This window comes from Aulonocara sp. 'chitande type north' Nkhata Bay, linkage group LG7, assembly GCF_057382095.1.
Source record: "Aulonocara sp. 'chitande type north' Nkhata Bay isolate Kocher_YH1m ecotype deep benthic linkage group LG7, A_spYH_male_GT1.1, whole genome shotgun sequence".
In the NCBI taxonomy this organism is placed as follows: domain Eukaryota; kingdom Metazoa; phylum Chordata; class Actinopteri; order Cichliformes; family Cichlidae; genus Aulonocara; species Aulonocara sp. 'chitande type north' Nkhata Bay.
In genome coordinates, this window is record NC_141350.1 from 46,523,273 (window position 1) to 46,537,231 (window position 13,959).

The 13,959-nt window shown below is 41.4% G+C and overlaps 1 protein-coding gene across 2 annotated transcripts; it reads right to left on the minus strand.

Annotated features, from left to right (window-relative positions):
* Positions 1–373: 373 nt before the first annotated feature.
* sapcd2 (suppressor APC domain containing 2) lies at positions 374–13,751 on the minus strand. 2 transcript variants are annotated; one of them, XM_086300810.1, is made up of 6 exons: positions 12,718–13,751; positions 9,432–9,565; positions 6,882–7,028; positions 3,793–3,894; positions 2,950–3,066; positions 374–2,848 (listed from the first exon to the last, which is right to left on the minus strand). In XM_086300810.1, exons 1-6 carry the CDS (start codon positions 13,523–13,525, stop codon positions 2,720–2,722), a joined length of 1,437 nt encoding a protein of 478 aa, XP_086156936.1. In that variant the 5' UTR covers positions 13,526–13,751; the 3' UTR covers positions 374–2,719. The 2 variants fall into 2 exon arrangements, with proteins under 2 accessions (XP_086156936.1, XP_086156935.1); XM_086300809.1 differs by having other exon boundaries at positions 2,950–3,069.
* Between the last annotated feature and the right edge of the window lie 208 nt (positions 13,752–13,959).

Sequence of the window (13,959 nt, forward strand, 5' to 3'; positions counted from 1 at the left end):
ATATCAGTTCTACTTGAGTTTTTCTTTTGTAAAGATATTTAACTGCTTTGTCGTGTAAATTGCAATTGCAGTTCGTGACTAGCAAACTGCATCAAAATGTGGGAGCAGAAAAAGAGAAGCAAGACCACAGAGCTGCTCATCTTTTCTGATATAGAGACTAGCTGATATTGCGTTTGCATCAGCATCCACATTTCTTTTAAATAAGCTTTGTTCACACTGAAAGATAATCGATATGAAAAGAGCTCCGATTCAAACAACTATCATTCGTTTGTGTCATATTGTGCTGTTTTTATAATGTTTATTCTTTAATTTAAGTGTTTAGCGTCAGCAAAGCTTGTGGGAAAATGCATCTCGAAGAACCACAGAACCAGTGTCATCGCTGTCATGTTTATTTCTGACATTTAACCTGAAGTCCTCTCAATAGAAAGCAGAAGGAAAAAGAGTTTCACACATCATGCAGTTTGAGCAGCAAGAAACATACAATCAAACAAGTTGGGGCTGGACACCCACACGGCACAGAAACTGTTATACGCAGACATCCCAGCAGTACCATACAGTTGCTATTAAACCATAATGTGTTTAATTATTTCTATTTCCACCCACAAACTAAACAGTACTCCTGTAAACTTGCAGACTGCTGGTAAAAGGGGAAACATAACAGGACAAAACAGGGTTTTCACATCTGTGCTAGCGTTTTAATCTCTAAGATTCAAAGTGAAATCTTTTCAGAGAATAGAGTGATTTAGTATAGTTCCCCCACCTGGCTTCTAAATCCTAAAATCTGATCCCTCAGGTCATCGAGGCAGGTCCTCCAGGGGTGTCCTGTGGTGTCTGGCACCAGATCGTTTGAGCCTCTGTGGATCAAGTTGTCCTAGGGCTGTTCGATATAACGATATATATCGGATGACGATATAAAAACATCTATCGTTTCATTTTACGCTATCGTTTGTTTCGTGGTGTCGCAAAATAAACTTTACGGCAATATTTTTTCATCATTTTGATGGTCACTGTAGTGGCTATATTAATTTCTTAAAGTTCTCTCTTTCTCTTATATGTAATATAACCACACTACGGACGGACAAGCGCCTGTTTTTATGCGTTGTGGTTAACAACAACGACGGTAACAGCATCGCGTGTCCGCTTGTTTATGTTCCACATAAACCTTTCACAATAAAGCTCAAGATCCTGTTGAGACTTTTCAAAATAAACTGAATCACGTGAAAGAGCAGATTATTTACGGATGAGAAGTAAAAAAGAGCCGCCAGGTGCTAAAAACTAAACCGTAGACTCAAACGTTAGAACAGGCTTTTCCCCGCAGCACGCCGTGTAATAAATACTCACAAAGAAAACGGCGGCCTTTACAACTTATGTCTAAAAATGTATTGTTTCATGCATCGGTTAAAACACTCGACTCCAGCTACATGACGCGCAGCTGGAAACACTTCCCGCAAGTCGAGCCGCCCGAGATTCACAGAATTTACAGAAAATGTTACATTTTTGTGATTTATATCGTTATCGGACGATAGAATTCTTATATTGGGATATGAGATTTTGGTCATATCGCACAGCCCTAGCTTGTCCTGCATCAGCGAGGCTGGAAGCCAGATGTCTGCCATTCTCTTCAGCTGCGTTCACAGGGTGGCAGGCTGCTGCTATCAGTTTGACCATCAGGAGTGTTTAAGCAAATGTTATAAGTCAAAGCAACACCAGCGCAAATTCTAGGGAATAATATTTCCCAACAGAACACTCCATTGTATCGAAGTGATCAGTGCTTCTTTTGTTTATCTGTATTACTGGTTTTTTTCTGGCAGCAGCTTTTCCGAAACATTCACCATCTACTACGTTCATGCTCCGCAGCTTTCTTCCACATGCAAACTTCCAAATTTCCCTAATCCACCTCTGCCTCTCATTGGATAGTAGGCTATCCTTCCATATTTTTTTTCTCCAGTCTTTAAAAAAAGATAATAACATTCAAAAATTGAGGAACATTTAACATGCTACTATGAAATACAAACCGCTCTTTCATTAATTCATCTCTGTCAGCTTTTGAAATCAGGGAAACGTGCTATTAAGGATTCATTTACATCAAAGGGGAGAAATACTGAAAGTCGGGGACACAGTGTTTCTTATACAGATTGAAATAAAAGTACCAAACTTAAAAAAAAAATGTATGTAGGTCACAGCAAGTGTATCCAGCTAATGATTTGTTTTCCTTGTTTAAGAGTATGGCGTTTTATTCCAAGAGAAATGTCTCCTCCCTGCCACTTCCACTGTCCAATAGCTTCTCAAACCGCTACTTAAGGAGCGATGGTGGACTCCCGGTGAATGTAAACGTTCTCGTTATTTGTTTGTTGTGCAGTGGAGATCCTCTAATCCTGCAAGAAATGGAGTGATGGGACCATGAGCCTCAAGTTTCTAACCCTACCAGGAGTGTTACTGCAGTACTCGTACAACGAGAAGTAAAAAAAGAAAAAAAAAGAAAACGGATTTAGACAAGATCAGGGTTAGGATCAGGAGCGCTTGCATCTAGCAGCAGTGCGTGGTTTGATTTGGGTTGGAGTGCTCGCATTTATGGCTAAATGTGCATCACTGTCCTGAACGGGCAGCTGGGTAAACAGGAGTCAGTTTCAGATTACCGGCGTGCTGATATGACATCATCGTGTTGTCTCCTAGCTGACGTTTGGTGTTGGGTGGAGTTTCTTTTTTATTTCTTTTTTTTTCAGATAAAGGTGGAATCCAAGGTGCTTGTGTCTTGTGCACTGCGGGCTCGGGCCTCAAAAAGCTGCTTTATCAAAGCAGACTTCTCCTGCTCCAGCTGGGTGATCCGCTCGCTTTTCTCCGTCACCTCCTTAAAGAAAAGGTAGAAGAGAAAATAAGTGTGCAGGCTTAAAAAAAACAAACAAACAGTATGTTTGGTTGGTTATTGGTGACAGATTAAATATATAAAACCTGCGTGAGGAGGCGGTTCTGGTCCTTCAGTCTCTGAATGGCTTGTGGAGGAGCTGGAGCAGGAGGCTGGGCGTTAGCTGAGAGAGCTGCTGTCTGAGCGCCGCTGGAAGGAAATGGCTGCTAAGAAACGAACAGGAACCTGTTACACTTCAGCTCTGCCACAGTGTGTCACAGAGTAACAAAATTAACATGTTGAACATTAACCTGGCTTCCCTTTAACTGCTTTGCCTGCTTCAGGCTATTTATTATTATTTTGAGAAATATTTACTGCATTCAACATTTCCAGGTAACAAAAAGAAAAGAGATACTCTGAGTAGGACAAAATTAGGTTTTAAATACATTCCACTTATTTTTATTTAATTTCTTTCATTTGATGTCATTTAATAAAACTCTGATAATGCCGAGACCCACGTGCTTTATTACAGCTAAATGATTATAAGCATACTGTTTCTCAGGTTTTGTGACTCTCGGGGATTTTATTCTAAAAAATGCTGATTCTTAACCCCAAGTCTTTCATTAGAGTAGCAAATATTCAGGCCTGGTAGGGTTGTGGTTGGCTTATTACAAACACATACATTACAACATTACACAATTTACACAAGCTGACATTGCACTTTATCTACAGACAACAGAGAAAGACAATATTGAAACCCCACATAAAGAGTTCCTCAGGAGCTGGGCGTGCTAAGCATGTTCTGGCTATTGGACATTTTGAAAAGGTCGAGAAAAGTTTAAATCCAAACTTAGGGGTTGTAATTAGATTACACTAATAAATCCCAAATCATTAGCAATGCCTGACTCTGCTTAAATCCTAAAACAAAGAAAAACAAAAGATAAACTCACCATTCCCGTGCAGGAAATAAGCTCATTAAGGCAGCGGTTGGCTTCTTGTAATTTGGGAATGAGAGCATTCATGCGACTCTGATTGGCTTCTGTGAAAAAATCCTGCAAACGAGAGAGCATGAAAAAACGATCAGGATGACATTCAAGCATCAAGAGAAAGAAAGATCCCATGGCAAGCTGGGATGGTGACTTGACAAAGCATTTGTAAGCTCAGGTCAAAAATTGTGTCCAATCAGGTAAAAGTGCTTGAAAAACAGTTGCAGAGACATAAACCAAGCCTTGTTACATATTTTTATTTTGTCTGAGGTAACTGAATTACTCTTCTCCTGCCCTTAAATTATCAGTTTCCTGCATTTCTCGCTCACATTTACAAGCAGTGACTGGAAAGGCTATAGCAGAAAGTTGTATATAAAAGATGGAAGTAGTGCCTTAAACCTGCATTCTTTCTAATGGCCAGCAGGGGGTCACTTCTTTTTGTATGTAGCAGCCATTCCCAAACTTCACACTGCTTAATCCGCCCAACCTTAAAACTGAGACTCTGTGGAAAATAAAGCATTTCCTATGTGTCCTCATTCATTAATCCTGATGATTTTCCATCAACAGCCTTACTTTCCCATTTAAATTTCTTTCAAGCTAATAACAAAAGATAAGACAAGTTTAAGATCAAAAATTGGTCAGAAAAATGAAAAATCACTTTTAGATACTAACGTTTTTTTCCCCCCAGGATTTCAAAAGAAAAACATAATGGGGGAAAAATGTATATATGTATATATCAGCTTGTGCTACTAGTTTTTTTTTAAGTTGCCATTTTTAACATTATGAATTCCTTTGTATTTATATATTTTGTTAAATCTTAAATTCTTATATAATCTTATATATTTTATTATTCGTATTATTGTTGTTGTTGTTGTTGTTGTTGTTGTTGTTGTTGTTGTTATTATATTTGAAAAAAAAACTTTTAAATGACCCCTCACCCCACCTCCAGTACCATTACAGCCTACCACTGTGAAAGTGACTTTGATTTATTTGCTCAGTAAGCACCAGGGTTTTAATAGTTTTGCAATTTTCATTAGTTTTTATTTTTATTTAGTTTTGACTTCAGATTTTCAATTTTATATCAGTTTTAATTAGTTTTTACCAATTGTTTGCTAGTTTAGTTTAGTTTTTATTTTTTTGAAAATCCTTAGTTTCAGTTTAGTTTTGATTAGTTTCAGTTATAGTTTTAGTTGTGTTTGCAATAATTAAGTGCAACAAAATCCCAGTTTCATCATATCAGTCATTCTCTTCTGCTTATCCTTGGGTATGTTGCTATTCCAGCTACCATACCCTGCACTCTGGACAGGTCGCCTGTCTGTCGCAGGGCTAACACGCAGAGACAGACAACTCACATTCCCACCTATGGGTTCTTTAAATAAATAAATAAAGGCAGATGAACAACCATTGATACCAGGCAAATATAAAATTTATATCTTGGCCCCAATGAGACTTAACTCTTGCAGCACCGGGTGTTCGTAATTTTGGTTCAAGTGAATTGATAAACCTTTTGAAGGCAATTGACTCACACAGTTATGTAGATATCCCCGTCCTGTTGTCTCGGGATGCATCACGCTGCCTGCCTGGGGTTAGCTTCTGTTTTCTGGGGATGAGGTTTGAGTGCGCTCCCTTACCTTCTCAAGGTAAGCTAGGTTAGCCTTCTTGTGTGAGCTTTTCAAGTGCACTTTAAGGTTTGTGGGATTTTTTTCCCCTTTAGAAATGTCCCTCATAATTTGTCTCTTTCCACTACAAGACACTTGCTTTATCCAAAACACAGTCATATTCAAAGTAATCCCAAATTGGACTCTGGCGCTTTCTCCCGACTTTTCCTGACATGATTCTGCGCGTGGACGGAGCAGCAACACAGACGACTCGACTAACGTACTGCCACCTGCTGGCATAATGAGACACAGCAAGAAAAAAATCTGGACACTAAACTTCATTTTCACCCTTGACTATTGTATGACACGCACACATCAATGAAAACTAAACACATTTTTGCTATAAATTCAGTTAATTTTAGTTAGTTTTGTGAACACTCATTACAGTTTTAGTTAGTTTTCCTTTTTTTGTTTTTATTTTTATTTCCGTTAACGAAAATGTTTTTTCACTTCTAGTTTTCGTTATTTCGTTAGTTTTCGTTAACGATAATAACCTTGGTAAGCACTTTCTTTTACTCTGTGACTAACAATGCACTACTAAATTAGTGACTTCAAAAAAGGATCAGATGTTAGCCACATCCATCTTTTATATACAGTCTATATAAATGACTGAAAAAATGTCATACTTCTGTGACACGAGGTGAGCAAAGTTGATTAATTAATAACTGATTTGAAGCAAAGTCAAATCATATCAAAGCTGCAGTAGGCAGAAATAAGAAAATAAAGACTCCACCATCATCCTGCAGATTACTATAAGCCCTTCAATTAAAAAAACAAATAAATACAACATTTCAAACCCAACTTTCTGACATGAAAGTCTTCTCTTTAATCAGCTCCATCACCATGTCTATTATTTATATTCACATTTTTATTCATATCATGAAATCACAGGAGTTGCCTTAAGGTGCTTTATATTGAAAGGTAAAGACTTTACAATGATAGAATACAGCCTTTTGTACTTTTTCTAATGCTTCATAATATTCAGCTGATCTTTTAAGAAATGTGATTCCCTAAAGTCGCCCATAATTAACTAGATTTTCTAAAGCCTGAAATAGTGCACGGTCGTAGATCCCTGTTGGGCAACTTGTGTTAATTTAAAAAAAATAAAATAAAACAAAACATATTGCCTACTTCGATTTTCACGAAGAGCACTCAAACCGTGCAACCTCCAGTTCACACTGAATGCAATATCACAACAAATTACTGAGACAGTCGCAGCCTCATTCTTAGTGTTTTCATTCATTTCACAGACTAACAATTTATAATTGTTTTAAACAATTAGTCCTTATTCTAGATATTTCAGAAGCACCGTCTTGTGATGCAACATGGTCTATAAGTTTTATTTTAAATGCATATCACACTTTGTAGCTGTTTCACAGTAGTGTTTGAACTGACCGCACAGTGTGAGCTTTGGCCGATGTGCCGCTGTCTCTCTGTGACATTGTGGATTTGGTCCTGGTACCATTCTCGGGCCCGCTCCACCACTTCCAGGCCCGCCAGCAGGGAATCCTTCTCCTGCTCCAGCTCTTTCATTTGCTTCAACTGCGTGAGTTGAAATTGAAAAGCAGATGTAGGAGAGTGAAAAGAAAGAGGAAGAGAAAAGCTTGGTTAAGAACCTAAACCAAACTCGCCTGAAGTTAATTTCTGGATAGATTCCCCACTGAGACTCTAATGAATGAAAACATTTAAGTTTCGTGACATCACTAAGTGCGCTTTCGAATCAAGATGAAATCTAATCACTGATTTATTTTTATTTTTTTGCCAGCACTCTGCATGGTAGACAAACTCCAGTCCTTTCACAAGGGCATCCGCAGCACGCTCTTTTGTGCTGGCTGAGACAATGGCGCCACACCAATTGTGTGGGACTCTCTCCCATCATGAACAATGTTTAGAGGAGCAATCACCCCCAGCCCTATGGCAACCGCACAGCAACCTAAGAATGGGGTAAACAGCACTTCAGCTATGGCCACCCCAGTGTTTGTGAAAGAGAGACAGAGAGGAAGAGATGTGTGAGAGAAAAAGCATGTTTGTGTGTGTGTGTGTTTGCAGCCCAGCAAGGCTGCAATGAGTTGTGCTGACCAGGCTGTCCATGCAGCAAGCAGCCACAGTCAAGGCCTCACTGTTGGCATTCAGCCACCTGGTGTGTCATCTATGTCTATCTATCCACCCATGGCTCCATCCATCCAGCCAACCCTGCACAGCTCCCTACATTCCACAGATCATCGCTCATACACCAGTAAACATGCGGGAAACGCTGCCTGACAACACACTAAAATCCTTCACCAAAACTCACTCTCACTCACACTAAAGTGAGAGTGTTCACAAATGAAGAGGAGAGGAGGGGGCCTCTGATAATGAAATGGTCGGAGGGGGGAGTCCATGTTTAGAATGAAGCACCAGTATCAAATCTCCCAAAGGGTGCAAAAAAGAGAAAATACTCACAGAAGAAGTAGAACAGCAAAAAGCTTAAAGGGTTATGGAAGACTTGTGCTTCCGTGCTGTCATGAATGCACACAAAAGCACAGATTTGATACCAAACTGATTCAAAGAACACAAGGTGTTTTCAAGCTAAAAGTGATAAAAACAAGGATATTTATGAAGACTTATTCTGATCATTTGATTAATTGGCAAGTCTCCTTTCCTGACATATTTAATATACCTGAATATTAAAGAAACTAAGGCAGGAAGTGCATACATTGGTGAAGAAATGGTTTAAAATGGCATGCTGTCAATCAGCTAACTCACATCATTTAGTTACATTTTCTTTAATTAATCAGACTTCTTAGAGACTTTTTTTTTTAAATCATAACCCAAAAAGTCAAACTTACACTCAAACTGTATCAAATCCTCACAATGGAGACACTGTAACCACCAAAAAAAATCTTTGTTACTTTGTAACTTTCTCACAATTTTGGGCACAAAGAAAAACCTCATAAGTACAAATTGTTAATTTCTACTGTCCATTTCAGCTCATACATCAAAAAGCTACTGGGAAATCTTTACTGACGCTGACACAATTAAATACCAATACAAAATCTTCAACAGTGTAACCTTTTTATTTACAAAACCATCTCACAGATAGTCAAAGAGGATAGAGGCTATCTCTCCCTCTCCTTCTCCATCCCTCTCAACCTACTCACCCAGAGGAAAAAGTGCAGGGCCTTGCTGCTGTAGAGGCTACTGCTGAGGGGGATGAAGACGGTAGTGTAGGCCACCCACACAGCCGTTAAAGCTGGGCCAGGCCTGCCAAGCGAGTCCTCTACTTCTACTAGGCCCCTGGGCCCAACTCGGCTCACTACCATCAGGGCAGCAGCGGGCCAAGCCGGCCTGGGGTGGGAGGGACAGAGGGGAGTGAGGGGAGGAGGAGGAAAGGGGCTGGGATAGAGGAAGAAGGAGGGGAGCCGGTCAGTAAATTTCTCCAGACACAGAGGCCAGGGGAAAAAGAAAGACACGGAGACGCTGACAAAAACACGCAAAAGGAAGAGGGAGAAGAGGTGAGCTGGAAAGAGTGGAAAACGTTGAGGCAGGGGGAGAGAGGGAGAGCGAGCGCTGGACCAGAGGGTGGGAGGGGCGGAGTCAGAGGGGGAGGCAGGGGGGCAGAGGGATGGGAGGGGAATGTGTGGGCCAATAGGAGGTGAAGCAGAATAGAGCCTGCTCTGGAAATGCTTTCTAAACTTGTCAAAATAGATATTTGTCTGTTTTTCATTAAGTTTCCACACAGGCCTCAGTCTCTCTATGAAACTCCAGCACAAATAAAACAGTGAAAAGGGCCGCCTGCTAAACTACAACGTGTATATGGCTTAAGGGTCACTGCTTAACTTATCTTTGCTTTTCCAAACAGGCTTAAACATGTAACATTTTCCAGCTGGTCTGTTTATTCCCGTTTGCATGGTAACTTCATAAAAACCTGAAACGAATGTGTTTGTCTGCTTTTCATTCACCAACCATTCCGTAATCCACTCCATTGGAAATGGTATGCCTCCTCTGCTCTTCCCGGCTCCGCCCGTGTCGCCTTGAGCCGCCGGTAAATCCTGTAGCTGATTCACTTTGAGACCTCGGCAAACCTGATTTCACAACACCTAGACAAACGTGAAACAGACAGTTTCAGCATAGCAATGCAGTCTGGCGTGCACTCGGTTATTCCTGATGACAGTGGATTAAAAACACAATACACTGCGCTGTAAAAACATTTGAAAAAGTGACAATCTTGCACAGTAAAGTAAAAATACTCCTATTCTTTGCTGCACTATGACATACTTCTATAATTATTCTTCTTTTGGCTGCTCGCTTTAAGGGTCGCCACAATGGATCATCTGCCTCCATCTCACACTATCCTCAGCATCCTCCTCTGTCACACCAACACTCTGTTCCTCTTGAGCCACTCCTCATTTCTTTCTAGGAAACTTTCTTGTAATTTTTTGTTGTCTTGAGCAATATCTCTTCAGGCTATTTGAAGGTCTTTCAAATCAAATGTTTTCTTTGGACACTGGCTGCTTTTTTCCAGTTATTTTAAAAGATTTTTTTAATTTATTTATTTAATTGTTTGTCATACTCTGATTTCCAAAGTACTTTCAGATGAAAAACGTCGCATATGAGAATGCATGTTACTCTAACAGTTCACAAAGAGTAAGAAAATGCTTGAACTGATGTATTTGGGCTGCCAGTTTTTACCACAGGAGGGAGCTGCACTCTGTAAATGTGCACTGATGTGGCAGCATTTCTATTTTCTGTTTTATTTTAAAGTGTGCATATGGTCATTGTCCCTTGTGTGAATGCTTATAGGGATGTAAAGCATCTGAGCTGTTTCCTGAGCCTTGTTGGTGCTTCTAAAGCCAGCAGTGTGCAGCACTTTAATGTTTAACAAGGGAAGGACTGACAGAAGACATCGGGTTAGGATTATTTCTTAAAAAAAAGGGACAGACTTTGATTTCAGTCCAAGCAGGTGTAGATCTGCTTCCAGTTACTCTATAGATCTAACAAGGTTTCTCTGCAGTGACAGAGAAGCGGTTCAGGTTGCAAACTGGTTCCAGATTGTCTAATCCGTCACAATCTCTTCCCTTGAGGTGTATCACATTCTTTCACCAATGCTTGAATGTTTGTCTAACAGTAGCAAATTGCAAAACAGTGATGTCAAACTTGAGGCAGTCAAGCCCTTTTTTTTAAAATACTGTTTCTACACTCCATTCAGACAGAGAGTTAATGAAACTCTTGCATCACTGACACTGAATCTGCACAGGCCTGCTTTTTTCCACATGAATAATAATCAGGAATCAGTGAGCGAATCAATAAAGAATCAAAGCTGTGAACTGATTCGACAGCAGCACTGGTATCAGTCTAATCTAATTAAAAATCATCCTTATTCTTTTGCCCACATCTACTTTAACTCTTCTCCTGGCCTCTATACCTATGAATGTGGAGTTAAGTGAATGTTTTCCTCTTTCCAAGATCATGCTGTCACAGCTGAAGTACATGCAGGTTCACGTTAAGTGGGCATTATCTCCAAACTATTCAAAATCTATATGTACCACATCTCAGTGGTACTCTGTGGTATTTTATCATCATCAGATTTTTAGATTAGAGTGCACAGCTTTCACTAAACCAGGAGACAGAGAAAGACAGAGTGAGTGTCTGGGATATGTGATGAAGTTCACAGCGTTGAGGAGGATTTCACTGCTGCCGTGATTCAGAAAGTCCTGGCCTGTGTGCTGTAATCTGGACTAATCCAACAGGGTTTGGCTGCATGTGAGAGATTACAGCATGAACACTGCTGGTCAGTCTGTATTATGCCCCAAAGTGTGTGGACACATAAGCTGCACACTCTTGCTTTGATGCTTTAACATTTCTGCCATTAATGCGCCATTATATCAGCATGCAAACTTTTGCTGATTTTGGAATCCGGATCGTAGTCAGCACCTAATTCCAGTTCATCCCAGAGGTGGGGTCACAAAGCTGGAAGAACAATGCTGTTTAAAATGTAAGGGTTTCCCTCGATTTCATTTAATCACAGCGCCACAAAAGACAAAAAGCAGAATAGACGTATGTGAGTCTTTGCATCTGAGCATGAGTGAAAATCAGAATTCACACTGTTCTCAAATGGTATATGCAACTAAAGCCCTGTGGGCTCAACAGAGAGATGGCAAGAGTGTCACTCTTATTGTAGCTCCGCACAGGCCTGAGTGTACAGATATGATGCAAACTCGAACAGACTCAAGCTGAGTGTATGTGACTATATGAAAGGGCAAAAAAGAACTGTCATTCCATATATGACAGCATGTATATATTTAAGAACTTCACCACAGTAGTGGTGTAAGACCAGAAAGCTAAATACTGAAGACTCGAATGAAACTCTAAATCTCTGTAGTTTCTAACATAATCTCTGACCTATCTTAGGGTTAACGATGGCAATTATTCAACTAAGCACTCGTGACTGCAGCAGACCCTCTGTTTAAGCCATGACATAATGCCATAACGTGCTATCAAAATCCCAGAGACTGTTACTGGACTCTCTTCAATGTTCCCTTTTTTCACATGTGAAAAACCCCAGCTGAATAACAAACAGTGACTTGCAAGAAACTCTGAAGATATTGTGCACTTGTGTGGACATCACGGTTCAGTAGCCCCAGTCAAATTATAATAGGGGAATGAAGAGCGTAGGACTGCAGTGGACATATCAGCTCAGGTTATGCATGCAATGTAAGGACTCATCACAGAAATTTAGTGTCATTACTTCTGAGCCCTGGTGTTCTTAATTAGCAGCTTCTCAGATGCAGATTAGATGCTTTAGTTTTGGAACAATAAAAATCGATTTAGTTAATGCGCCCCCCAAAATATCTGCGAGCACATTAATAAATGATTGTTAATTTTGGTTAAGAAATGCCAGAAATGTCTTTGTTTTACAGACCTCAGATCAATCTCTGCCAGTCAGACTAATTTAAAGCCATCATACTGGACTTTGATAATTATGTCTGGCATTTATTAGTAAGTTATTAACACTTTGAAAGATTCATCGCTCTGGCTAGAAATTTCAGAGGTCGCGGAATTTCATATAATTACATGAAAGCAGCATATTGTGAGTCTTTGCATCTGAGCATGAGAAACAGATCCATAACTGAGCAAATATGGATCTGTTTTCAGTGAGCAGTTATGAGTTGCTGTTATAAATGATGACATAATGAGTCCTGCATGAACTCGCTGCCCCCTCACACACTTGCAGTTTTCTAGTGGCACTTACTTGGTCTCTGGAGCTGTGGAGACTCCAATGCCAGCGACTCAATGGACCTGCCCGTGCTCTGCTGGTGCTGTGCCGGGTTGGTAACATGGCTCGGGTTGGTAACATGGCTCGTGTCGGTGCGGTAACACCCACCCTCTGGAGCGACGGGAATCCGCTCCAAACTCCGCCCGGGTCTATCGAGGCCCGCGCTGTACCGCGCCGGTCCACACGCCGGGTACCCGGACCCTTCCTCCGGCCTGGCCCGGTTGTGCTGAGGGGGTGCCCGGTGCTGCTGGGTGTTCGTTACGTTACTCGGCCCCAGCGGGCGGACCTTGTTCTCAACCCGAGTCCCGACATTGCATTTGGACAGTGGTGCGAGTTTGTGGTGCTGCTTCGGAGCCTGCTGCGGGTGCACGGCCGCCTGGGCCTTGAAGTTGGAGCTGTTCTCCGGGTTGAGCATGGAGTACCGGAGCCCGGCAACAAAGCGCTCAAAAGTGAGGCAGCCGTGCGGTGGTGTGACCCTCCTGAGGCAGCCCAGCACTCCGCCTGGCAGGTCCCGAGTGTCTGCGCCCTGCCAGCGGCTCTCGATCTCTGAGATATGGACATAGCCCCGACCACCGTCATCCAAAATGTCAAAGAGGGTCCTCAGGCTGTGCAGAAAGGCTTTGGGCAAACCATCTGTTGAATACTCACTTTCTTTGGGCTGCATTTTGGCAGTTTTAAAGCCGTCCGCGGGTCCCCGAAACACCTCTTTCCTCGAACCAGCTCTGCCGTAAATCACTGAAGTCCCGTTCAGCTTGCAGCTCTGGTCAGTCGCGATCAGAGCCATGAAGGTATTGATAGTCCCCAGCTAATCAGTCAAAAACACACTACACGGGTTGCCTAACTGCGTGTAAACGCAAAGATGAAGATACAGAGTGTAAAATAAATTCCCGCTTACTTACTGAGCAAGAAAACATATATGTTCATTAACTTTTATCCCCCAAAACGCCTCCGCTGCATATATTTCGGGAATAACTACCTCCGCCGCTCTGAGATCCATACTTTCCTTTTTCTGCCCAGGACCGCCCTTCAAACGGTTGTGCGCGAGCATCCCGGGACCAGCCATTGGCCGCGGTGTGCACGAGCTCCGCGCTCATTGGCTCTGACCTTAGGTAGGCTCCAGTTTGAGTTGTGCTTTTGTTATTACTAAAGCTGCGCAGACGTTATTCATAAAGCCTGGATATAATTACATACAGGGCGTTTTTAAATAAAAAAGACGTG

Excerpts from the sequence above, each read along its gene's own strand:
- sapcd2 (XM_086300809.1), bottom strand. The coding sequence starts at position 13,525 with ATGGCTCTGATCGCGACTGACCAGAGCTGCAAGCTGAACGGGACTTCA. Across the intron at positions 3,070-3,792 it reads TTATTTCCTGCACGGGAATG|CAGCCATTTCCTTCCAGCGG; the intron begins GTGAGTTTATCT and ends TTCGTTTCTTAG. Across the intron at positions 2,849-2,949 it reads AGAACCGCCTCCTCACGCAG|GAGGTGACGGAGAAAAGCGA; the intron begins GTTTTATATATT and ends CTTTTCTTTAAG.